This window comes from Nematostella vectensis, chromosome 12 (genome assembly GCF_932526225.1).
Source record: "Nematostella vectensis chromosome 12, jaNemVect1.1, whole genome shotgun sequence".
NCBI lineage: Eukaryota > Metazoa > Cnidaria > Anthozoa > Actiniaria > Edwardsiidae > Nematostella > Nematostella vectensis.
Genome location: NC_064045.1, coordinates 14,954,753 through 14,981,618, shown reverse-complemented (window position 1 = coordinate 14,981,618; position 26,866 = coordinate 14,954,753). Strand labels below are relative to the sequence as shown.

At 40.3% G+C, this 26,866-nt stretch overlaps 2 protein-coding genes and 1 long non-coding RNA gene across 12 annotated transcripts in view; 1 reads left to right on the top strand and 2 right to left on the bottom strand.

The window, feature by feature from the left end:
• The window catches only part of LOC5506883 (voltage-dependent T-type calcium channel subunit alpha-1G), a 37,471-nt gene extending 21,626 nt beyond the window's left edge, over positions 1 to 15,845 (top strand). For 7 of the 8 annotated variants that reach the window (XM_032375342.2, XM_048719638.1, XM_032375343.2 and 4 more), the window contains 16 exons: positions 112 to 897; positions 1,374 to 1,450; positions 1,733 to 1,856; positions 2,265 to 2,333; positions 2,424 to 2,608; positions 3,539 to 3,665; positions 4,140 to 4,262; positions 4,443 to 4,532; positions 4,679 to 4,868; positions 5,564 to 5,712; positions 6,333 to 6,442; positions 7,054 to 7,184; positions 8,329 to 8,399; positions 8,754 to 8,832; positions 9,404 to 9,525; positions 11,652 to 15,845. In XM_032375342.2, coding sequence (XP_032231233.2) covers positions 112 to 897; positions 1,374 to 1,450; positions 1,733 to 1,856; positions 2,265 to 2,333; positions 2,424 to 2,608; positions 3,539 to 3,665; positions 4,140 to 4,262; positions 4,443 to 4,532; positions 4,679 to 4,868; positions 5,564 to 5,712; positions 6,333 to 6,442; positions 7,054 to 7,184; positions 8,329 to 8,399; positions 8,754 to 8,832; positions 9,404 to 9,525; positions 11,652 to 12,287 — 3,069 coding nt within the window. In that variant the 3' untranslated portion in view covers positions 12,288 to 15,845. Of the gene's footprint in view, positions 1 to 111; positions 898 to 1,373; positions 1,451 to 1,732; positions 1,857 to 2,264; positions 2,334 to 2,423; positions 2,609 to 3,538; positions 3,666 to 4,139; positions 4,263 to 4,442; positions 4,533 to 4,678; positions 4,869 to 5,563; positions 5,713 to 6,332; positions 6,443 to 7,053; positions 7,185 to 8,328; positions 8,400 to 8,753; positions 8,833 to 9,231; positions 9,383 to 9,403; positions 9,526 to 11,651 lie in introns of those variants that run through there. The other variant, XM_032375345.2, reaches the window with a different exon arrangement.
• On the bottom strand, positions 8,281 to 17,950 carry LOC116614397. 2 transcript variants are annotated; one of them, XR_007305192.1, is made up of 3 exons: positions 17,552 to 17,950; positions 16,690 to 16,773; positions 8,281 to 8,446 (listed from the first exon to the last, which is right to left on the bottom strand). It is a non-coding gene; the product is annotated as an uncharacterized LOC116614397 (long non-coding RNA). The 2 variants fall into 2 exon arrangements; XR_004294504.2 differs by lacking the exon at positions 16,690 to 16,773.
• A 5,593-nt stretch (positions 17,951 to 23,543) lies between these two features.
• Positions 23,544 to 26,608, bottom strand: LOC116614396 (transcription factor HES-1-B). 2 transcript variants are annotated; one of them, XM_032375349.2, is made up of 3 exons: positions 25,898 to 26,608; positions 25,171 to 25,266; positions 23,544 to 24,117 (listed from the first exon to the last, which is right to left on the bottom strand). In XM_032375349.2, exons 1-3 carry the CDS (start codon positions 25,943 to 25,945, stop codon positions 23,737 to 23,739), a joined length of 525 nt encoding a protein of 174 aa, XP_032231240.1. In that variant the 5' UTR covers positions 25,946 to 26,608; the 3' UTR covers positions 23,544 to 23,736. The 2 variants fall into 2 exon arrangements, with proteins under 2 accessions (XP_032231240.1, XP_048575594.1); XM_048719637.1 differs by lacking the exon at positions 25,898 to 26,608 and adding an exon at positions 25,345 to 25,348.
• Positions 26,609 to 26,866: the final 258 nt, after the last annotated feature.

Genomic DNA, 26,866 nt, shown 5'->3' with positions numbered 1-26,866 from the left:
ATTGTTATTTAAATAGTGTATTTTATTAGATGTGTTTTGCTTGTCAGAATTCAACCCGCCTAATTATAACTTTGTAACTCTGACGATTAATCATTTTTACTTTGTCTTTAGTGCAAGACATCTGCGATAAGCCAGGACACAGCCGAAGCCTCTCGACAAAGACACCACAACCAGGCAGACCACCTAAAAGCTCCATGTCATCGCAATCCGCTGACCCTAGTAAATAATGAAGCAGGCTCATATGACAGAGACCAACACGCTGAGCCCGCGATGGATTACTGCGGTCATGCCTTGCGCAACGCATTATTATCAGGCGCATCCCCGCAGACCCGGGATTCATCTAAGAAATCCGGGAAGACCTGTAACAGTCGGAAGACCTCACTGGAGAGGTGCCTGTCGAGTGGTCCGGTAGGCGAGCTGTCGTTTACGTTGCCAGAGTTAAAGCAAATGCGACAGACGTCTATTTCCCTGCTGAGAAAAACGCGTAGAAATCCAGGGTCCTCGCGTATTCCAGGCCAGCCCGTATATAACCCGGCATTTGTCGACGATGACGTCATAAAAACTCAGGTACAGATGAAGGGGTTTTCCCCGAGAAAATCAAGTAACCTTGACGACGAAGATAACGTAGATGATGAAAAAATAACTGAGAAGCTGGAGCTAGAGACACCTGAAGGGAACATACCGGAAGCCTGTAAAACAGTATTCTTTAAACCGGAAGTAAAAGTAAAGGAAGTCAACAAGCCCGATATCAAATCTTCGAAAATCATTCAACCGAAAGTAATCGAACCGGAAGTAACGTATGAAGAGAGTTGCGAAGAAATACCTTATATGGCTTACTATACTCAAGTGGGGGATGGCATGCCGAGCGTTATGAAGGGGAGGCGGCAAAGCACATTGGTAAGTGGTCCTATCGCGAGTGGTCTGGCCGATATTGGCCAGTGTAGGAGCGAGTAGGTTAGCTCGGTCTTAGCCCGGTCTATATGGACATCTTAATGGTGTCTAGGAGCGAGTAGGCTAGCTCGGTCTTAGCCCGGTCTATGTGTCTGCAAACACATTCCTTGAAGACTTTATACTCGAATTTGGTTTTTAGAATTTCTGCGTATAAAACTTTTTCTCGTTACATAAACAGCAACTGCAGCTGAAACAGTTAAGTAAAATACCACTGTTATGAAAGGTTTCTCTAATAAAGTATATCGTGCGTTGTGTTGCGGCTAGCATAGTTCTGCAACTATACGTCTCTCAAGAATATCGTGTATAGATCCCCACTCAGCTATAAATGTTGTATTTTCAGGTTCAGCCGCGAAAGAAGGTCAGCGTGTTCGCCGTCAGACAGTATAGAGCCCCACTCAGCTATAAATGTTGTATTTTTTCAGGTTCAGCCGCGAAAGAAGGTCAGCGTGTTCGCCGTCAGACACGACTGGTCCTTCTTCATGTTCGCCCCTGACAACCGGTGATTACGTCATTATCATGGTCTTTTTATATCCCGTTCACCCCCTACCCTTCCTTTGACCGCCAGATTTTAAACAATGTTTTAAAGAAAAATCATTTCAAGTAATCTTGTCTGTAAACAGTCCTTTTTTGTAGCCCCCGGTTAATTCCTTACTAGTTAATAACATACCATATTTGGGATATCGCCTTGTTTAATGGTATGAGTTTGTGCCTATATACCCACCCCACCCACCCTCAGGAAATCCTGTCCATGTGCCTGCTAAATATCGCCTTGCCTTTTCAGGTTTCGTCAGCGCATGCGCGCGGTGTGCAGCCACCGTGCGTTTGATTACGTCATCCTGGTCTTTATCATATTCAGCTGCGCAGTGCTTGCGATAGAGGCTCCCGATATCGCCGAGCAGGGACTGGTAACTATCAGGGGGAAAGCAATTGAAATACTGTATTTTGGTCACATGACGATGGATGGCTGTCGGTTTTTCTGAAGAATGTAAAAGAGCATGGGGCGAGCATGCGGGAAAACTAATTAAAACAGGGTCGGATCCTTGAGTTAAAAAAGGGGGGGGTAAGATTTAAACAAGGAGGTATTCATTGTTCCTTCATGGATTGGTTTCCTTTTACCTCTTCATGTTTTGAATCTTTGAAAAAAGGAATTTTCAAAAAGTATATATTTCAATCGGCTAATGGGGGAACTTCGAGTGGATATGGTAAATATAGGACTAGATGGATATTTGGGGGTTTCTTTTTCATCTCATGAAGTATTTGCCAATCTTGGCTGAATAATGAAGGTGTGGAATTTGTGTCACATTTTGTTACAGAAGCGCCAGATAATAGACATCTCGATGCTGGTCTTCACCATCATATTCACAATAGAGATGTTGATAAAGGTAAGTGATACCTTAGGGAAAGGTTTCCTAGTACTGCTATTAGATATATTAATGCTTTCCTGGTAATGGTGTTCCTGGTATTTTTTTCAGCTGGTTGCCATGGGTCTGGTACTCGGTCCGGGGACTTACCTCAGGGACGGGTGGGACGTTCTGGACGGTTTCCTGGTAATGGTGTCGTGGATTGACATCATCGTCACCTACACGTCGCATGTGTCGCCCGAGGTCCTCGGGACTCTGCGGGTCTTTCGAGCGCTGCGGACCCTCAGGCCGCTCAGGTAATATATATGTAATATACACCCCATATGTGTGTGCCTGTCTCATTGGTTTATCCTGTAGATACAGACTGCTCCACGGCACGCTGTACAACGTGTTACAATCACGAGTGTAAGGGACATGGAATTCGTTAGATAAATTTGTTGAGGACTTTCTTTTGTCGTAAGGTGGTGTTATCGAACATTCTATTTAATTTGGGGTGATTTAATCACACGTTTTATTTTTATTTTGGGAGTGTGATTTAATTATTAGACGTTCTTTTTGTCCTAAGGATGATTTGATCATACGTTCTTTTTGTCTTAGTGTGATGTTATGATGCGTTCTTTTTGTCTTCACATGATGTAATCATACATTCTTTTTGTCTTTTGTTGATGTGATCATACATTCTTTTTATCTTTTGTTGATGTGATCATACATTCTTTTTGATGTGATCATACGTTCTTGTTGTCTTTTGTTGATGTGATCATACGTTCTTTTTGTCTCAGGGTGATGTGATCATATGTTCTTTTTGTCTTAAGGTGATGTTATCATAGGTTCTATTTGTCTTAGGGTGATGTTATCATACGTTCTTTTTGTCTTCAGATGATGTAATCATACATTCTTTTTGTCTTTTGTTGATGTGATCATACGTTTTTTTGTCTTAGGGTGATGTTATCATAGGTTCTTTCTGTCTTAGGGTGGTGTTATTATACATTCTTTTTGTCACAGGGTGATGTTATCATACGTCCTTTTTGTCTTAGGGTGATTTTATTATACGTTCTTTTTGTCTTAGAGTGATGTGATCATACGTTCTTTTTGTCTAAGGGTGATGTGATCATACGTTCTTTTTGTCTAAGGGTGATGTGATCATACGTTCTTTTTGTCTAAGGGTGATGTGATCATACGTTCTTTTTGTCTAAGGGTGATGTGATCATACGTTCTTTTTGTCTTAGGGTAATTCGTCGTGCTCCTGGTCTCAAGCTCGTGGTGCAGACACTTCTCTACTCTCTCAAACCCATCGGCAACACCGTCCTCATTGCCGCGATTTTCTTTGTCATGTTTGGTATTCTTGGAGTTCAGGTATGCAGTTTATTTTGCGCGCTGTGTGCAATTAGTATGATTTCAGGCATAGATCAGGTATGTCTATTATTGTTATTAGTATTGTATTAGTTCATCTTATGCTTTCTTGATTAGTATTATCATTATTGTCGTTGTTTAACAAATAGATCTGATTTTTTGCGTGCGTCTGTCCTCTAATAGATGCACAGATGGCTTCAAGCGTTTCATGAACAAAAAACTGGTGTCTAGTTATTTGTGATCACGCGCACATGCTGACGCCAAGAGTGCGTGTGTCCTCTGATAACATACACATGGACTCTTGATCAATTAGAGCGCGCGATTTACGAGTGTCGTTGTATAATGTTATCTCGCGCAATGCGATAACGTATAATATGCAGTATATAATTAAAACTTTTCTGCGGAGTCCCGAGAACCATTAAATAATATTATTGGAACTACCCCGATTCCTTGATATAACAAAGTTTTTTATTGCAGCTTTTCAAAGGCAAGTTTTATTACTGTGAAGGAGATAGTCACGTGATCAGCAAGCAGGAGTGCGCCAACAGTACGCGTGGTCAGTGGGTTAACCGCCGCTACAACTTTGACGATCTACTGCAGGTGAACGCCAATTTTTAGCTACTTTACAGCATTTCATAGTCTTTTATAAACAGCTCACATTTTGAAACAATTTAAACAACAAAATTTACTGCAATAAAAGTCAACAAGCACACCACGTGTCATGGGTGGTTGCCTCATTAAGTGCTTGCTTGTTCCGCTGACACACATATTCATTCGCAGGCGCTCATTTCTCTTTTCGTGGTCTCCACAAAGGACGGATGGGTTGAAATAATGCATCATGGGATAGATGCAGTGGATGTCGATGTTCAGGTATGATAACAAGGTGGCACCCTATCACGTGATATTTCTCGGCCAATAGCGAACTACGCCAAGTGACACCTTGTCACGTGATATGTCTTGGTCAATAGTACGTCAAGTGGCGCCATGGTCACGTGATATGTCTTTACATTCATCAGCCAATAGTGAACTACGCCGAATGGCGACTAGTCTATTTCATACCCTTCCTTCTCCTTGGTGGCTTCCTCGTGCTTAACATGATAGTGGGCGTGGTCGTGGAAAACTTCCAGCGCTGCCGTGAAAGAATGGACGAAGAGGAGCAGGCCAGGCCGCATAGGAAGGGCAAAAAGGCGCGAAATCAGATGCAAGGTATGGGCCTGGCTGTTAAGCTACTGCATGCTGACATAAATACTATAAACCCTTTATCGTATCAAAATTTGCTATATATATTTTATTTTAGTACTCGCTATAGTATGTAAATGGAGTGGTATTCCACAAGGGCTAATTCAGGCGGTACAAAATTGAGTTTAATTGCAATTGGAGTAACTCATATTGCTTCTTTTAAGAGTTCGAGTTATTAAGATGTTTTTGTAAAACAACGTGTTCTTTACGAGGTGTTCAAGAGTGGACTGGATCTCTAACAGACTGCCTTGTAATAGTTAGGTGTCTCGCAAAGCCTCGGTCGATACGCCAAAGCCTCATATTTCCCTGCATGACCTCGATCTCGGTAGCCGAATTCGTTTTTGCGCGATCTCGGCGAACCCAAAATCCTTGTCTCGTTTGGTAAAAGCGCGTAGTCAATCAACCGTCTAAACCAACCGATGGCTTTCACTTTTTCAATGTCGCGTCATGAACCATTTGACGGTACACAACAGGAAGATGATTGGCCACATTGTGTATGATTGACTAAGCGACATTCAGACTCAGACAAGAAATGGCCTTCGTTCCATTCCTGAATAGGAACGCGGGATATAAACGAACGCGCGGTTTTTCTATTCTAATGATTCTCGTCCGGAATCATGAGTAAAAAAAAAACGCGCCCTAAGTCTTGGCTCTTTCAACAGCCGAAGATTCGCTTTACTACGAGTCGTATGGCCCGCTTCGCCTCAAGATCCACTTTATCTGTACACACAGGAACTGGGATATTACTATCGCGGCCATTATATGCATCAACGTCATCTGTATGTCACTGGAGCATTACAAGATGCCACAGGTAGACCAAATCCACAGGTAGCTCTATTCCAAAAGTAGCCCCACATTATATCCAAAAACAAATAAGGTATCCCATACCTTCTTACAGTCACACAACCCTAGCATACCGTTACAGTCACGCAACCCTAACAGGCCGTCGCAGTCACGCAACTCTAACAGGCAGTCACGCAACTCTAACAGGCCGTCACATTCACGCAATCCTAACAGGCCGTCACAGTCACGCAAATCTAACAGGCCGTCACAGTCACGCCAATCTAACAGGCCGTCACAGTCACGCAATCCTAACAGGCCGTCACAGTCACGCAAATCTAACAGGCCGTCACAGTCACGCAAATCTAACAGGCCGTCACAGTCACGCAACCCTAACAGGCAGTCCCAGTCACGCAACCCTAACAGACAGTCCCAGTCACGCAATCCTAACAGGCCGTCACAGTCACGCAATCCTAACAGGCCGTCACAGCCACGCAACCCAAACAGGCCGTCACAGCCACGCAACCCTAACAGGCAGTCCCAGTCACGCAACCCTGACAGGCCTACACGGTCACACAATCCTAACAGGTCGTAACAATAACGCAACCCTAAAAGGGCGTTACAGATTCGATTCTGTTACTTGTTTTTCAGTCATACGAGGTTTTCGTGGAGACGACAAACTACTTCTTCACTTCTGTGTTCGTGATTGAAGTCGTTGTTAAAGTCATCGCTCTCGGCTTTGTTAGATATCCCAAGGACAGGTGTGTCAGCGATAGAATGTTGTCAGTGTTTTCCGACTTTATTGAACGTTCGAGTGAAGTGCACCAGCAACCGGTGCTCATATTAGTTGTTGTTGTTGTTGAAGTTTTGCTGTTGTTGACATGTTGATGTTATAGCTGTTTTAAGATGGACATTGCTTAGAGAACAGCTAAGAAATTGTACTGTTGCTAACATGTTGTTGTTGCTAACATGTTGTTGTTTTAATGTTTGTTGTTGCTAACATGTTGTTGCTAACATGTTGTTGTTGCTAACATGTTGTTGTTGCTAACATGTTGTTGTTGCTAACATGTTGTTGTTGCTAACATGTTGTTGTTGCTAACATGTTGTTGCTAACATGTTGTTGTTGCTAACATGTTGTTGTTGCTAACATGTTGTTGTTGCTAACATGTTGTTGTTGCTAACATGTTGTTGTTGCTAACATGTTGTTGTTTTAATGTTTGTTGTTGTCGGTGTTTCCATGTTGTTGTTAATTACATGTTTTTTTTTTCGTGGAGCCTCATTGACTTAGTGATAGTGTTGTTTGCTTGTTGTTTGTGTTCTTCCTGTGTTGTTATTGTTGATTAAGGGGGTGTCCATATGTTTATTGTTTCAGATGGAACCTCATCGATCTGGCTATCGTGTTGCTGTCTGTGACAGGAATCGTCCTCGAACTCTTAGTGAAAGTGGATCATCTTTTTAACCCGACAGTTATACGTACTCTGCGCGTGCTCAGAATCACTCGAGGTTAGCATGGCGTGACACCGGGACATGTTATACATTATTACACTTAATTTTCGCGTCACTTTAATTTCGCGATTTTAAAAGATTCGCGAAAATAAAGTGACGCGAAAATTAGGATTCGCGAAAATTAAGTGAGTACACAAGAAGCCTTTGGGGGAATATTGGCCGTTTAATAAGCTTTATGGAGACACTTTGTCTATTTAGTCATCTAATGTACATATAGTACAGTGAGGGGTTGAGTAGGACTTGGATTTATAGATTTTTATGAATCTAAATTTAGCCCACGCATCTTTTTGTTAAAAATTTTTTCAGTTTTGATGATTACAGCACATTTTAACTACTTATTTTGCTTGATTTTTTTATCCCGAAATCGCGAAAATAAAATGATCTGGTTATTACGAAAATAGGAAACTAAAGTGTCGCGAAATATCGCCATCTCAAAATCGCGAAATTTTGACGTCGCGAAAATTAAGTGCAATAAGGTACTGTTTATCTTTACAGTTCAAGTAGCTTAACGGTTGCGAAATACTTTAATTTAAGTGTGGCGGTTTATATAGGTAGATAACGACCAATAAGAATTAAGAACGAGTGAGGTATCTGAGGTGAAACATATTGAGTTATAAATGTGTTATCGTAAGTTACGCGTACCCGCACGATATAATTCATGAGTGACCTTTGAGCCTGGCTCCGGCTCCATTAACTGAAATTACCGTCCCTAGTGAAGATGGTATTTTTGGATATAACGTGACATGCAATATTATGACTCCGTGCCATGTAATACCGTGACACCGTGACACCGTGACGTGTAATACCCCGACACCGTGACATGTAATACCGTGACGCCGTGACATGCAATACTGTGACTCCGTGCCATGTAATACCGTGACACCATGACGTGTAATACCGTGACACCGTGACGTGTAATACCCCGACATCGTGACATGTAATACCATGACGCCGTGACATGTAATACCGTGACACCGTGACGTGTAATACCGTGACACCGTGACGTGTAATACCCCGAAACCGTGACATGTAATACGGATATTTCGAGGCCTGCCTCGACCCTGTAAAAACAAAAACAATGGCAATAGCAATATTAGTTGACATATCTTTCATATTTATTCTTTCTTGTGTCACGTTACAGTTCTAAAGCTAGTAAAGCTGGCCAAAGGTGTTCGCTCCCTTCTTGACACTCTCTTCGAAGCTCTGCCTCAGGTACGTTACAGTATGACCATCTCGCCGATGTAGTGTACTGCCCAGAGCTACAATCGAATATAATACAGGCTCTGTAAAACAACAACTGCACATAAAACTACCGACAAAGTTAGCTCTGCAACGTAATGTAAATGTGAGGCCAAACTGTTACTCCTATATGCAAACAAACTGTGGCTGTCCGGTTGATTTACAGAATGTGTAAACATCGCAATCTCGTTGGCCCATAAAGAATGCTTTCACACAAATAGTATTAATGGGTCATAAAGTACTAGCAACTCAGAACACACGACGAACCACGCTTTAGGAATTCCAAAAGGAAAATTCTTATTAATGAAATGATTCGTTCACTTGCAGGTAGCCAATCTTGGATTGTTATTCTTTCTGCTCTTTTTTATCTACTCCTGTCTTGGTATACAGCTTTTTGGATCTCTTGGTGAGTAAAGAGAAATATCAGCAACATCGACAACATCAACGGATCAACAACATCAACAACATCAACAACACCGACAACATCAACAACATCGACAACATCGACAACATCGACAACATCGACAACATCGACAACATCGACAACATCAACAACACCAACAACGTCAACAACATCAACAACAGCAGTACGAGAACACAACTTCCAGAACTTCCACCCGACGACGACGACCATACTTAAATACGACAACAACAACGACTAAAGCAACAACAACAACCATAACAACTACAACGACAATGATTAAAACAACAACTAAAACAACGACTATAATGTATCTGTGTATGTGATGTTTTTCTTGACAGAATGATCCCATGACTACCCCTGTCGTGATGTTTTTCTTGACAGAATGCTCCCATGACTACCCCTGTCCTGTTTTTTTGCTTGACAGAATGCTCCCATGACTACCCCTGTCCTGTTATTTTGCTTGACAGAATGCTCCTATGACTACCCCTGTGGTGTTATTTTGCTTGACAGAATGCTCCCATGACTACCCCTTTCGCGTTATTTTGCTTGACAGAATGCTCCCATGACTACCCCTGCCAAGGTTTCAACAGACACGCCCACTTCAGGGATTTCGGTACCGCTATGCTGACACTGTTCAGGATCGCCACGGGAGATAACTGGAATGGGATTCTCAAGGTAGGGCCCACCAATACCGTCACGTTATAGCGTGACACCGTGACGTGTTATGACGTGACAGCGTGATCGCCACGGGAGATAACTGGAATGGGATTCTCAAGGTAGGGCCCACTAATACCGTCATGCTATAGCGTGACACCGTGACATGTTATGACGTGACACCGTGATCGCCATGGGAGATAACTGGAATGGGATTCCCAAGGTAGGGCTCACCAATACCGTTACGTTATAGCGTGACACCGTGACATGTTATGAAGTGACACCGTAATCGCCACGGAAGATAACTGGAATGGGATTCTCAAGGTAGGGCCCACTAATACCGTTACGCTATAGCGTGACACTGTGACATGTTATGACATGACACCGTGATCGCCACGGGAGATAACTGGAATGGGATTCTCAAGGTAGAGCCCAGCAATACCGTTACGTTATAGCGTGACACCGTGACAGACATGTTGTGACGTGACACCGTGATTGCCACGGGAGATAACTGGAATGGGATTCTCAAGGTAGGGCCCACCATTACCGTTACGTTATAGCGTGACACCGTGACATTATTACCGTCGTCACCACCATGATCACCACAACCCATTGTGGGGGGGGAACGGTTTGACATGTTCTGCATAGGTAAGATTGGCTAAAATTGTGATACAAATATATATGTAACAATTGATTTGGTTGATGATTTTTACTCGCATGTCTGTTTATAGGCTTTCTCGAAAATGTTATTTTGAGTGGTAGTGCGACTCTGTTGATCCTCATATACACATCCTCATATACACATCCTCATATACACATCCTCATATACACATCCTCATATACACATCCTCATATACACAATCCTCATATACATATCCTCATATACACATCCTCATATACACAATCCTCATATACACATCCTCATATACACATCCTCATATACACATCCTCATATACACATCCTCATATACACATCCTCATATACACATCCTCATATACACAATCCTCATATACACATCCTCATATACACATCCTCATATACACATCCTCATATACACATCCTCATATACACATCCTCATATACACATCCTCATATACACATCCTCATATACACAATCCTCATATACACAATCCTCATATACACATCCTCATATACACATCCTCATATACACATCCTCGTATACACAATCCTCATATACACAATCCTAATATACACATCCTCATATACACATCCTCATATACACAATCCTCATATACACATCCTCATATACACATCCTCATATACACATCCTCATATACACATCCTCATATACACATCCTCATATACACATCCTCATATACACATCCTCATATACACATCCTCATATACACATCCTCATATACACATCCTCATATACACATCCTCATATACACATCCTCATATACACATCCTCATATACACATCCTCATATACACAATCCTCATATACACAATCCTCATATACACATCCTCATATACACAATCCTCATATACACATCCTCATATACACATCCTCATATACACAATCCTCATATACACATCCTCATATACACATCCTCATATACACATCCTCATATACACAATCCTCATATACACAATCCTCATATACACATCCTCATATACACATCCTCATATACACAATCCTCATATACACATCCTCATATACACATCCTCATATACACAATCCTCATATACACAATCCTCATATACACATCCTCATATACACATCCTCATATACACATCCTCATATACACATCCTCATATACACATCCTCATATACACATCCTCATATACACATCCTCATATACACATCCTCATATACACATCCTCATATACACATCCTCATATACACATCCTCATATACACATCCTCATATACACAATCCTCATATACACAATCCTCATATACACATCCTCATATACACAATCCTCATATATACAATCCTCATATACACAATCCTCATATACACATCCTCATATACACAATCCTCATATATACAATCCTCATATACACAATCCTCGTATACACAGACCAAGGCATCCCATAGGATCCAGATAGCATATCTCAAATCATTTTTAGTGACAATGATTATAACAAAGTAGAAGTAAATTTGGATTCTTTTTCCCCAGGATACTTTGCGATCCAAGTGCGAGGACTCCGCTGACTGCAGTAAGAACTGCTGTCTCAGCAGATACACATCACCGCTGTACTTCGTCACCTTCGTACTGGCGGCTCAATTCGTTCTTGTCAACGTAGTTATTGCTGTTCTGATGAAGCATTTAAAGGAATCCAAAGAGAAGATAGCCGCCACAATGGCCGCCAAGGACATCGAAAAGAAACTTAAGTTACTGACTCTTGTCGCGAGGAATTTTATACGCGCGAAAGCGGCGCGAAAATCGTCTCAGCCATCACAGGACCTGAACAGACGAAGATCTGTAGTTGAGCTAGGCTTAGGAGGGATAGAACTCGCTCAGCTAAAAAGCCATACGCAGAAATGGAAATCAGCAACGCTTTATCGCGATGTAGCAAAGGCCGACGCCATCTTCCAGGAATACATGCATTTGAACGCGAGTTTACGTAAAGCCAAAATGAAAGCTATGAGGACGACATCGAATAAAATCGAAAGGACGTCGAGTCTTGTCGAGAGATCGACAAAGCGTCCTTTGCAGCGAAGGCATACCATATCGGACCTTAATAGCTTTTCGCCCCAGGCCTCCCCCTCAATTGCAAAACGGACGGTTTGGAAGTCTGGTATCGAACTATAGGTACCCTTCAGATATTAGGAAGAACTTTACTCGGTATCTTTAAAATTGCGAGCTTTAGAGTTGCTGCGATAAACCTAGACCAGTCCCGACAAGGGGGTATCCCCTCCCCCCTCCCCTAGAGCAATGTCTGTCTGCTACTAGGTGTACTACAACACGTGTCACGTGATAACCAAGAATAATACCGGAAATGACGAGAGCTCTATAAGAGAAGAGAAGACTTGAGATAACATGTAAATGATAAACAGTGAGATGGAGAAAATTTTTAAATATAAATAAATACGTTTTAAAAAAAAATGGACATTGATCTAGGATCGAACTTGTAAAGCATGTGCTGAAAAGAAAAATAGACCATACATCCAGACATCCGCTGAATCACCGTATGGCAGCTAAAGCTTTACGGCTAAGCTGGAGATTTCGGCCCCAGCACCGCTATCTAGCGAACTGTGTAACACACAGGTACCGAGGCACCCGCGCATTAATAGGGAGGCAATAACCAGGTTCCTAGCCCTTAAGACCTAAGTCTTATACGGTTACGCCACACACAGCTCGCTGTGACGTATTGTGAAAAATATTGAGGTCTATCTGGGTGCCTGGGGTCCCTTGGGAAGGACAATAGCATGTGCGTAATTATCGCATGCACGTGAATACTAATTATATTGTGCCGTGCGCATTGTTTGTCGAGCAAACACAGAAAAATACTTCGCTTCTCCGAGGACCTTTCTTTATTTACTACGATGACAACTCTTTCGACGATTACTTCGTGGAGAAATGGATTGCTATAACTTTCCGATTCTTCTTCAAAGTAGTTAATGTCCAAACAAGTCATCTAACGTTAAATAAGGCAAAAAAAATTGTTCTTAGCGAGTTATAGCTAACAAAATATAGAATGCGACTTTTTACAATTTGACGCGACTTTTTTGTGTCATTCAATCTAACAGACCACGCGAGTGCGTCTCTTTGAGTCGCCGTTGCCATGGAGCTTCAGACGGCTGACTCAGTTCTGGCTGATCACATGTCTTGACAGGTGTTATAGAAAGTTAAAAATCCATCACATCGAGACAATTACCATATTTGAACTCCTCGACGGGATAGCATTATTTGACGAGATTATTTATTCACTAGAGGCAAGTAATTTCCCTTTTTCTGAAAATAGCAGTGAAAAAAGCAAAGTCTAATTAACTTTAAGAGGATTGGATGTTTACGTCGCTTTTGTTAAAATGAGTTCGATGGCGGTTTGTGTTAATGACGCATCTCCGCAAACCGTGGATCACCCACATAAGGACTCTATTGAAAGTTTAAGCTTGAAAGGAGTTGGTTTAAGTTCAGTTAAGGAGAGCTCTTCTTTAGCTAACCACAAGAATACCAAGGAGTTTTTGCAGCCTGAAAATCGACAGGTTTTGAAAAATGGGGGCGATGATTCAGCCCGTCCTAATTCCAATAGAAATGTCAACAGTACATTTATGAGTTCGAGACTTCACAGTGGGATGTGGGCAGATAGTTATGGCTCCTTGACAACGCTACAACACGGTTCACTTTTCATGCACGGAACGAAATGCAGTAATTTAAAGAAAGAGGATAAAACTTGCGAGGTTATGAAAGCAGAAGATATTGAGAGAAGGCAGAAATTGATGTTATTAAGACAATCCTCGAGACATGCTTCAGCAGATAGGGGATTTCCGAAGGAGTTGAGAAATTCTAATAAGGACGAAAGTGTGAAAGAATCACAGAGCGTGCCAAAGAGCGTCAGGAAATATTCTCTAACGGCTGATTTACAAAATCTTCCAAAGAGCCAAAAAAAGAATTATTCCCCAGCTTCATTTCCAACCAAAGGGAAAGAAGTTAGTATGGTTAGACGAAACCAAGCTCCTAAGAACTTTATTCTTAGCGCGAAAGGAAGGCGTGCTTTGCGATGCGTCATGAGTAGACGGGATACAAAGGACGAGGTCGATGAAGATTACCAGGAATACGACATGAAGAACTTGGACATTTACAGCAAGACTTGCTCGTATCGCGCCGCTGATGTGATAGACGCCGTGGCGAAGGAAAACATGAGCAACGAAGCGGGTAATCTGCCGCCCATAGAGGCCAACAGGTGCACGCTTAGAGCGAAATATTCCGCCGGAGATATGACATATTTACCGCCAAAACCTGTACTGATGCAGTATTCGCGGGCGGCCCAAGCGAGTTTGTTTGACTTTGCCTCCAAGCCTAGAATATAGCTGATGATATAACGGTATACTCACGAACTAAACAGTGAATTATGTATATTAATAGATTATATCCCTAAGATAACAGTACTCATTTAGCATTATAGCCCAGGTGAGTTTGTTTGACTTTGCCTCCAAGCCTAAGAGCTTAGCTGATATAACAGCAAAGTACGAGTTGTATAATATGCCTTTGGCTTTTGCCTCCAAGCCTAGAAAAGGGCTTATATACCTCGCAAAGTAGAGTAAGTCTATAATATTCCCTTTCCTCCAGGCAAAAGGAACACAGTTTTATGAAAAACTACCTCCCGCCGTTGTTAGACTGAAGGCGACTAACACGTCGAAACCTAAAATCCAAGAAGATGCATAGACAGCTTAGACGGACGGCCCTCCTCTGCTACTGCCCTGGCTAAATAACCCACTTTTTCACCTAATTTGGAATTGTGTAAAAACTAATCAAAAGACGGCTTGTACACAGTCGCGAATCTGGGGAATCTACTTGGGAAAGTGCGATGCGGCATACACAAACTTGTCCTGAAGACATTGAGATGTTTTCTATCCAAACATCTCGATGTGAACTTTTTGTTCATGACACGGTGTGACGTTAGTTATCAGCGGCGTAGCCAAGAGTTTCAACAGGAGGGGGGCCAAAAGGGTTTTATATAATTTCTCATACATTTACTATATTTTTGGCTGCTAAAAGGGGGGGCCGGACCCCCTACGCCACCCCCCTGGTTATGAACCTATTAGGGTGCGGTCATTAATTACTGGGGGGAGGGGGGGCAAGCATTTTGCAAAACCCTGGGCTAAAAAAATTTGCCCCCCCCCCCTCAAATCCAAGCCCAAAAATCGTGACCCCCCCCCCCCCCCCTCCCACACACACACACATAGATCGGGCGCCCAGAAATTTGCACCACCACCTCCACATTTTTATATTCAATAATTATATCTCTTTAAAACCACAGAGACTTGATATGCATACTGAGTATAAACTGAATATAAACTTTACTAAAATAGAGATCAGCTAGCATGGCAATTTTGTCCTATTTAATTTATGTATGAATCTTCACTTCCCTAGTTTAAAAGTGGCACAGAGATAAACAACAAATACCGGTGTCGCTAGATACGACTACGACGACGACGACATTAACAAAGACATTCTAGGTTTCGATACATTTTAAAGTATTCGTTTTGTTTAACTGATTTTAGAACGGGCAGCTTTGTCTGTCAACCATGAGAGGGATTCTCAAAATTTATTTATATAAAGACAAGATTTGTACCTGAAAAATATGGAACTAGATATACAATAGTAGGAAACATTGTGAACTGAATAAAATTTACATTTGAACAATGACTCTCTTGCTCAGTATTATATTAAAACCAGACTTAAATTCGGCCCCCAAAAAATGTGACCTCCGTCTAATGACAGCCCCAAAAATGTGACCTCCGTCTAATGACAGCCCCCAAAAATGTGACCCCACCCCCTAAATCGGCGCCCAAAAAACATAGCCCCCTCCCCTACATATTCGCCGCCCCCCACCCCAGTAATAAATGACTGCTCCCTTAGATGACAGACTCACGCAAAAAATGCATCTATTTGTTAAGTAACGAATTTTTTCATGATAATTTGTTTGTAAGGTTACCTGAAACTTTAAATTAAAAACTCTCTAACACGGCCGTTGTAGACACAGTCAGGCACATCTTTGTTATTGTTTTCATAAATTGGAAGAAAATGTGTTTGAAGAATTCTCGAGATAACTGTCATCTACAGAGTTTGTTACGTAATTTATAACTTTTGTTCGAAAATATCGCTTTGCTATTGAATAACTTTCCAAAATAAGCCGATGAAAAGGGATATAACCACGGTAAGCATATATCCGGGCAGAGAAATACTAGTTAGGAACCTTTTTTACCCTTACCAAACCTACGCAGCCACAGGTACAGATGATGTTTTTGCGCTCGCGGGGACGAGGCAATTTTGACGGTTGCCAAATTTATTGTGGTCAAGCATATTACGACGACAAAAAGACGAATATTCTAACGGATTCCTCTGCAATGGAAAATCGTGTGGTGCCGAGGTTTGGGCTGGTTGGACTCCAACTATCTGTGAGAATGTCGCCGTGATTTGAGCGGGATTAAGCGGGGGAAATTTGTTTTTGAGGACGGAACGTGAGGTATGTCCAAAATTACTTGCCTACCTTTCACTTCGTTCTGGTAAGAGTGAATCTTGAATCCTATGTTTACCGTAAATATCATTAGGGACAATAAAGAGCTTAGGCTACCTGTGGAAAAACGACAGTTTAAAACAAGATTGACTGATATGCAATGCCTTTACATCAGAGAACAAAGCAAACCATTAAATACTTGTGCATCATTGCCCAACCTAAAACCTTCAAATAATGTTTTGGTAAAAAAAAATCATTGCAAGAGTTTTATTTTCAGTTGCTCGACTCTCCAACAAAACGCAATCAATGGCTGTCATTTTTCTAAATGGTCTAAAAGAGCCTGGGGCGAGCGTGCGGGAGACCTGTGATATTCTAAAACGTTGGGGACTAGGCTCCATTTACAAGATAACTGCCAGCAAAAACGTAGTAAACACGAATTCCTGCAAGTTTACGTGGAAATTATCGGACTTGCAAAGTTCTAGAGATGAAAAAGCGAACAAATTAAGAAAAATTAAACCCTGTTTTTCCTGTTATTATGCCTGTTTTTCCTGTTAGGCCTGTTTCCCTGTTATTAAACCTGTTGTTGTTGTTGTTGTTGTTGTTGATGCGCCAAGTCCGACCATGTGGCCGATTAGTGTTTATGTCTCAATCGTATCTTTAATCTACAGTAGAACGTGCGTACCGAAGGTAGTAGTGGAACGCGCGTACAATAACAACTGGCTCACAAACACTTCGATGCTGAGACTTGAGAAATTGAATATGTACGTTAAAAACAAAGAAAGTCTCGAGGGCTTTTAAAATCCATTTTCTTCTTAAAAAGAAAAATGCTCATTTGATATCATATACTAGAGTGTTTCTAAAATTGATTTTCTTATCAATAAAGAGTGTTACTAACCTAAACTCGCCTTTCTTCTCATTTCATTTCGTCGCTTGAACGGAGGCTTAGAAGACACCCCTTACAAAAGTACACTTTTTTTTCTTTGACATTTTTGCGCTTAACCTCCGGCATACGAACTATTTCCGACAATACCTGTAATATCTTTTGGATGTGTCTTGTCCCCGGGGGATCGTTAGCCTGTTATATTGTATTATATCATCAACAATATACTTTTTGCTTTGTAAAAACTGTTACCTTCAAGGACTGCAAGCAACAAAAGTTTTTTTTACCACTTTGATGATGGGTTTTGAATTTGAGTTTCTTGTTTTGATTGTAGATTCCTTCAGATATGGGATGCAAACCCGTGGGTTGTCATTCAAATTTTCTTCTGTTAAGGTCGTCTAATTAAAACGTCAACTAATTATTTTAGTCTTTATGTCTTGATGTCCAGGCTTTAAATAACATTGTAATGGATTTTTACCGAAAAAGAAGGAAACAGGTAGTGATTGAATGTTTACAAAAATCTCATGTCAAATTCATTTAAATATTAAATCACTGACTCTCGTTCTTGGCCTGAAACAACATAAGTTAGTTTTTCTCACGTCGTTAACGCCTTCACTTAGCGTTCTAAAATGTAAAAACATTTGTGAAATTAACGTATTTAACGTTTTAACATTTTTCGAAAACATTATAAAAGATAACAGAAGACAGCTAGTTACACTCTGTATTCCTACCCCATACCAAAATCTTCGTTGCGATATTTTTGATATTTTAGCTACCCTAAATATTTAATAGGAAAAAAAAGTGTATGGAAGGAAAACTATGGTAATAAAATGATATGTTATTTTTTGAAAAACTTGTTTGGCTTTAAACGTCTTTGTTATGTAATCTATTCTAATGCGACTTAAAGACATTCGCTGAAGACATATAGACGCAAGTAACATCTTTAACTTAATATTTTACTCCCAAATAGACAAACTGAGGCCTTTTATTAAACGTGCAATAAACACCCTACAGACCGTTTAATGTAGAGTATATGTAAAGGGTGTTGCCATAGAAACTCCGCAGGTGAGCCGTGATATTATACCCTTTATCGGAACACGGGGTGTCAAACTTACGGCTATTAAACAACGATGTTCTTCCGCTCTACACGGATAAACAGAGTTCATCGTGCGAGAGCTCAGAACACGGCACCTCTCAAACAGACAACATTATGAACACTTCTAAGGAGAAAGAGTCAACGCTATGTTCTATTCCTTTAGATAACGAAGACTTTTTGTCTAGAACAATAGAAATGAGCTGTTGGGAGGATGAATACGACTTTTTGTCAGTTTGCGGTGACTTGAATTTGGAAAGATGCAGCGTCAAAGTAGATTCAGACTGCGAGGACGTTTTGTCGCACGAAGGCGGTGATCCGAGGGTGGACTCATTTGTGCGAGATTTCCCTCTACAAAAGCCTTTTTCCTTCATGGCGGAGGAACAACTTAAAAACTGTGAGAGCATAAAGACTTCCTTATGGGGGAAAAGGATTGGAAGAAGCAAGAAATCGTCGGGAAAAAATGAACACGGTTCAAATACGACACATGTTGACGGCCGTGTTGAAAAAAGCGACAAGATTGAACACCAAAAACTGTTGTCTCGGAGATCTAGTACATCGTGTCCAAACTTTGCTGAGATAGATGCGTTTGGATTGCGAAAGCCGAAGCCTCATAGCGCTAAACACACCGCAACAAATGCTCCAAGAGTCGATGAATTGGAGAAACGCGAGATACTAGAGCTAGCTACAAGTAATGGTCGAGATAAGGAAGATAAGAAAGGGCCAAGAGATACGCGTGTTTCGGTATATAGCCAGAGGTTTGAACTAAACTCGCGTTTTTTATCTAAATCGTACTATCCTTCCTCCTACTGGAAACCTAAATCGAGTTTCCCTGGCTCTAATATACCAGTCTACAGTATTAGAATTGAAAAGAAACAAGAAGCTTCTAGAAATAAAAAGATTATTGATCTCGATTTGGAGCTCCTAAGGCAAAAGTTCGATACGAAAAAGTACTTTAGATCGTGGATATGGGAGAAGGAAGACTGGTCTACAGGGACAAGACTGCAAAACACATCGGCAAGAGTGAAACCCCAACGAAACGACAAAGAGAATAAACCCAAAAGCAACACGAAGAAGCGAAAACACACTAATCGTCCAAACAACAGCCGCAAGGATAGCAAGTCTGGAAGCGCTCGGGGCACAATACAAGACATTACTTTGGAGTGTTCGTTTGATTCGATCACTTTGCCGAATATCAACCGAGAAATAAAGCCTCCAGGGACACAAGCCAATAACGTGGGGGGAAAGGAGCACAGATTTTCCACGATATTGAACAATAATTTAATGAAAAAATACAGGAGACAACACAAAGACCTGATAAGAGAAAATGAGAAAAACAATCAATGGAAATTCAAGTGAAAAAGACAATTAACTTGATTTATCTATTGCCATTTGATGAGAGAAAATGAAAAAAAAAGTAAAATACAATGTTCAGAAAGAAAATAAGAAACTGTGTTTATTCATTTACAATATGACAGCTTGAAATTAGCATTTGAATAATATATAAGAGGAAGCCAACATAGGCGAATTGGTCGAGTTGTAAATATTTGTGAATAGTATTCGTGAAATAAAACTTGTTTAATAAAAATATCACATTCTGGTAATCCAGCAGTAGCGTATTTATACTTAAATAATATCTGCTAGGGGTGGTATAACAAGTATCTATTATGTAACATATCGCTTTTGTACAATAACAAATTTCATACTTTCATTAGGCAAACAATTTGCTTTTATTATTCTAAGATAATTACACTCTTAAAGTAAAGCAGTACGTGCTTTCAAGAGATTCACGAAAAGGCCTCATTGTTTAAAGTGCGAATAAAAGGTAAATGGAAATTGAACTTAATTTTGAATTAATCAATTAAATGAAAATATTAAATTTTTAGGTCAGCATAATGTGCGATAACTTGAAAACATGTTTTTCTAAATCAGAAATAATTTGGTTTATATTATCTTAATTTATAGATCGAATTTATTGCCATACAAAAGAATAGACAATAACAACAGTTCGACAGCGACAGGAACAAATTGCACTTTTTCTGGCTGCTTTGTAGCGCCCGCAAATGTAATAAGGTTTTACCCGCAAATGTAATATTGTATAACCCGCAAATGTAGAAGGTTATGAATGAAATTAAACATTTATTTTTATTCAGGCACCGTTAGTTTTAAGCCTATTACGGACAATAATTTATAAATTCAGCATCGTCAATTCTTATATCGTATGATTTCTGTATCTGCCATAATTAATTCGAGGGTTTTTTAAACCCCTCCAGTTGAGTTAAAACTCAACAATTTTTTTTCCTAAAACATTTATAAAAAGTTCACGAGAAAGAAAATGATAGCTCTAAGGTCTTCATCGACCACAGTAAAATTAGGAATAAGATAGCATATTACAAATGTTGTGAAATTTGTGATATACTATAAAATATGTATATACTATCCGACGAACTTTTTTTTCGTGCTTTATTGGTTGTTGCTATATTACAATTGCAGAGTAAAGAAACAAGTAGTCGTTGGGGATAAAAAAGAAAACAAAACGGGACAGCTTAAGACGTATTATCAGAACCTGCTTTTAAATAATAATAATAAAAAAAAAAAAAAAAATTTACTTTAGTTCACAATGTTTTCAGTTATATGGCTTTTGATCATTGATCGCCAACGACCGCTAGTTTCTTTTCTCTGCAATTGTGATATAGCAACGACCAATGGAACAGGTGAGCGGATAGTATATATCGCAAATATCACCACTTTTGCAATATGCTATCTTATTCCTAATTGCGGTAGTTGCCGAAGACCTTTTATTTTTCGTGAACTTGTTAAAATATTTTAGAATTAAGTTTATAAATATTTTAGAAAAATAGATGCGATCTGTAACCCCTCAAATCTGTTATGAATTATGGCACGATAGAAAAATTATACGATATAAAATTGTCCACTTTTACATCCTGGATTTATCAATTATTGTCCAAAATAGGCTAAAAACTAACGGCGCATGACTGAAAATATATTTCATTCATAACCTTATTACACTTACGGGTTAAACCATTTTACATTTGCGGGTAACACCTTATTACATTTGCTGGTTTATTACAATTGCAGGTAACACCTTATTACATTTGCTGGTTTATTACAATTGCAGGTATAACCTTATTACATTTGGGTGTTTCTTAGATTTGCGGGTAATTATGACATTTGCGGGCGCTACAGCTTTTCTCGGTATGCCATCATTCAATGCTCTGCTCATCAATGCAATGCTCTGTGCTTGTAACTGGGCGTGTTGCTGTGCGTGTTACGTGTTGCTGTGCGTGTTACGTGTTACGTGTTGTTGTACGTGTTACTGTTGTTGTGCGTGTTACTTGTTACGGTCTGTGTTGACGTTCGTTGCTTTGTTATAGATATTTGTCGAAAAGGTTTGCGTGTTTTTGGTTATAAAACATCTCGTGCGGGTTACTTGAACAGCCTGAGGGCCGTATGTACACCATTACGTATCCATTAGCCGTATTCTGTTTTTCTTGCCTCTGCTCTTACTTGGAGGGAATTCTACTCACGACTCGCGTGACTTGGTTTCTGTAGACACGTGCGGTGGTAGTAGAAATAAAAAAAGAAAATCGCAAATGAAAACCTTTCTTGTTTATTTATAAAATTAAAGTGAAAACGCGAAATATTATTTATCGACTCGAGTGTTTTATTTATTGATTATTGATTTCAATTGTTTTATTTTATTGACTTTGTTTCACTCATTCCCCCGAAAAGTTCCCGGTGTGATTTTGAAATGCTTGCAAGCGCTAAAAACAGAAATGAAAGTAGGCGTATTGAATTTAAGTTTATTATTTATTATTTTTTCATCATTTTTTTTTATAAATTGATCCCTCTATTTTGCATTTGACATTTGCCAAAGGAATCTTTTTCGACAAAAGTAAAAGTAACATAGTACTCGTAACATAACTCGTAACATAGTACTCGTAACATAGTACTCGTAACATAACTCGTAACACCGCAAGCGGGCGGGTAGTAGTTCCCGTGCTACACGTGTTTTGTTTGGGGTTTTCCTCCCGAGCACGTGAATCGGGGCGGAAGAAATAGAGCGGGTGAAACTTAAGGATTTCCTCAAGTACTTTGAAGAATAGCCGTAAAGATAGCCTTTGATGAAACATCCGAAAAGAAATTACCCCAAAGATTATATCACCCTCGTGGGCAGGTAATTCACGGCACGTGAACTAGGAAATGTCAGGCGTCAAGCAAATTCTGACTAGAATCTTAACGCTTGATACTTATTTTTGCCACCTGCCGTGTATACTTAGCGCGGAAAGTCTAGTGTGAAAGTTCCAGTGTCTTACGGATATGTAAGCATTTTTGAAGCGGTGAATCATCATATAAAAAGCAAAAAATTAAATTTGATTTTTGTCGTTCCTCTTTAAATTCTGTCACTAATCACCAAATCCGCAGGCTTTACCGGATGGCTTTCATACCGGATATGGAATGTATAACGACTTATAGCGACTGGCAACAACAGGAAGCCCAAAAGGCTAGTGTCGGTGGGTACACAGGAAGCCCATAAGTGTCGGTGGGTTTATGAGGAAATAAATTGGTGTTGGTGTAACAATACTTTGATATTGCTGCAATGGAAAGGGAGATAGCGTGTGGGAGGGAATTCTTAGGAAAAATTCTCAGTTCTAAAAAAGAACTGCCTTTTCATTTTATCATATATACATATTCAGATTTATTCAAACTCACTTGAGAGAACAAACACGAAATTGCTTTAAAGAGGAAGCAGTTTTTTTTATCCCTATATGGTATTTTCCACGCTTTTAAATGCTTCTATTTTAGATTATAACGTTTTTGTGGTTGCGAGAAACGAAACACGTCCAATTCGAGTACTGTATAAGTCGGGCATCTTGTACTACATTGAGACTCTTGAGGGTTTGAGGGTTTATTCAACTCGACAACCTATTTATAACGGGTACCTTGTAAGTTCTAATTTCAAATTCGTTCGTCAAACTCTGATGACAGGTAAGTCAAGTAGCCGATGATAGTGACTGTGTATCGCCTACATGCGCATGCGCAGCGAAATCACCAAGGTCTCCAAATGCTTCCATATCGTTGTCCTTCAATTTGCGCATGCGTTTCCGCTGACCTGTAGTGACAAGAGACGGTATGCCCCAAGGGGATGGCATTCGGTAGAAGAAAACACGGCATTTTGCCCTTGTAGATCTGAAGCGTGTTCTGGTAGAATCGTAGACTCAAGGGGACCGTGAGTCTGTTGTAAGACTGCACAGCGGCTATACACGGAGGAAACCATGCGCTCGCGCAGGCTGTCGTCAATATTATCAAGCATGCGCAGTCGACAGTAGACTTCTTTAGCGCATGCGCTGTATCCAGCTAGACGGTGATTGGTCTGTGTTTGTGACCTGCCTAGTCCGTGTTCCTTTAAGAATTGTACAGCGGTTTCTAGAATCTCCGCCTTCTCCATGAGCGCAACTTGCAACTCCTGAAAGTTGCATAATTTAGGAACAGATAAGCCGGTCGTAGATTCGTCTGCACCGTCAGTGTGCGAGATCTTATCATGGTACCACAGGGCCAGCGTCCTCAGTGGTTCTATGTGTTAGTCTGTAAGTACTGTCACTAAGAATGGTACCACAGGGCCAGCGTCCTCAGTGGTTCTATGTGTGTTGTACGTAAGTACTGTCACTAAGAATGGTACAACAGGGCAAGCGTCCTCAGTGGTTCCATGTGTGTTAGTACGTAAGTACTGTCACTAAGAATGGTACAACAGGGCCAGCGACCTCAGTGGTTCTATGTGTGTTGGTACGTAAGTACTGTCACTAAGAATGGTACCACAGGGCCAGCGACCTCAGTGGTTCTATGTGTGTTAGTACGTAAGTACTGTCACTAAGAATGGTATCACAGGGCCAGCGTCCTCAGTGGTTCCATGTGTGTTAGTACGTAAGTACTGTCACTAAGAATGGTACCACAGGGCCAGCGACCTCAGTGGTTCTATGTGTGTTAGTACGTAAGTACTATCACTAAGAATGGTACCACAGGGCCAGCGGCCTCAGTGGTTCCATGTGTGTTAGTACGTAAGTACTGTCACTAAGAATTGTACAACAGGGCCAGCGTCCTCAGTGGTTCCATGTGTGTTGGTACGTAAGTACTGTCACTAAGAATGGTACCCCAGGGCCAGCGTCCTCAATGGTTCTATGTGTGTTCGTCTGTAAATAACTGTCGCTGAGAATGGTACCACAGGGCCAGCGCACTCAGTGGTTCTATGTGTGTTAGTCTGTAAGTACTGTCATTAAGAATGGTACAACAGGGCCAGCGTCCTCAGTGGTTCTATGTGTGTTGGTCTGTAAATAACTGTCACTGAGAATGGTACCCCAGGGCCAGCGTTTTTAGTGGTTCTATGTGTGTTGGTCAGTAAATAACTGTCGCTGAGAATGGTACCACAGGACCAGCGTCCTCTGTGGTTCTATGTGTTTTAGTTTGTAAGTCAATGAGAGATTACAAAAACGAAAATACCATAGGGCAAACATTTTATACTCGCATCCAGTTGTCGGTGATCTAGAAGCAGACATCTTAACTCATTTAAACTTGTGTTGATTCGTGAACGTCGCTTTTTCTCCATCTTGAGCTTCGATAGCTGTAACATAAGCCAGCAATATGTTCAGAAGAATTATATTCTACAGTGTCACTGTTTAGACTTTTTAGTTATAGTTACCTTATTCTCCACTATTATTTCATTATTATTATTTCCTATTACGATACAGTTGCCATAGAAACAATATATACAACTCTATGCTCTGTCAGGGAGGCAGGTATTGTTTTCTCGAGTGTTTTTTACAGTTAGATTATTTGCCCCTTTGCATTTTTATGGGACTGTGGCAGTTTCATTTTTAGTTATGATTTATTTGATCGAAATTTCCTCAAGATTTTGTTGCTCGATTTTATCCATAAAATTGTCTACTCGTGTTAACCGTTGTCTAAGACAGTAGTAGAGCCTGAAAATTAGGAATTAAAAACAAATTCTTGTAATAAAATGCTATATGCCATAATTATTTTTTTTCCAATAAAGGGAAATTCCCTTTACAAACATTTAGAAAAGTTATACATACTCACCTCTTTTCATTTAATTCAGTGTTTTTTTTTATTTATATTCGCTTATAGCTTTTTATGTGTTTATGTGTTACGTACGTTTTAAACAAATTTTGCCGAACAAGGGTAACGATCATTAAAAATATATTATTTTTTATTGTTGCCTATCAAAATCTCACCTTTTTTACGGCCGAATTGGTTCTTCGTGATTCGTCGTTATTAGCCATTTTTGTATCTACATCTATGCCCCTCGCGGGCCTATTTTTACAAGATTCCACGCGAAAGCCCTCGTGTTCTTGCCACAAGCTTGTGCGCGTTCAGCGGCCACCCGCAGTCCTTAGGATTATGCACAAATAATAATGCCTTTCACGAACTTTTGTTCACGACCGTGGGTGAAGGTCTCCCTAAGGGCTTAGCAATTTGAAAAGAATCGAAGCCGTTTGAATATCAAATATTTAAACAATCATTTCAAGCAATTAAGCAAGAATTCAAGTTGTTTTCATAATTAGTTGGATCGAAAATGATTTAATTCATTTCTTTTTACCCACCCTCCCTCTCCAGGGCAGCCAGTGATGTGAATGTACTAGTTCGTATCGTAGCATAGGGATATTCATTTTTTCATGATCACAATGATTGTAAATAAGATTATAATACAATAGAGATCTGAATGTTTTAGTATATATTTCAATAAAGACATCCGGAGCCCATTCCTGTGTGTTGTTTAGAGATAATTCACAATACAAACCACCTCCAGTTAGTCAATGCCTACTCATCCCGCGCTTATTCTACGAGGGCCTGAAAACAAGGAAAATCGTGACAAATTTGTGAATGTTTGTTTCTTAGTATTAATGAAACTGAAAAAGTACTATGCAAAGTGATAAATCTTACATCATTTAAAGAATTTTCTAAGAAACATTTTTGTCGTTGCTTCTTTAAGCGCCCAAAAGATTGGAATAAACATCCTTTACTTGTTCTTCATTTATTATCCCGAGGGGGGGGGGGGGGGGGGGGCGTGAGGATTTTGATAAAAGTAAGGAATAAAATTAGTTGACCCCCACTTCAGGAGGAACAAAATTTTTCATGTCCCCCTGACGCTTCCCCCATATTTTCGGTGCCCCCCCCCCCCCTCCCGAAAACCGAAGAAAGAT

Bases quoted from the DNA above. Each gene is read 5' to 3' on its own strand.
- LOC116614396 (XM_032375349.2), bottom strand. From the start codon at position 25,945: ATGGCTAATAACGACGAATCACGAAGAACCAATTCGGCCGTAAAAAAG. The intron at 25,267-25,897 runs GTGAGATTTTGA...CTTATGTTACAG, and splicing joins CCAATTCGGCCGTAAAAAAG to CTATCGAAGCTCAAGATGGA. The intron at 24,118-25,170 runs GCGAGTATAAAA...TGCAACTTTCAG, and splicing joins TAGATCACCGACAACTGGAT to GAGTTGCAAGTTGCGCTCAT.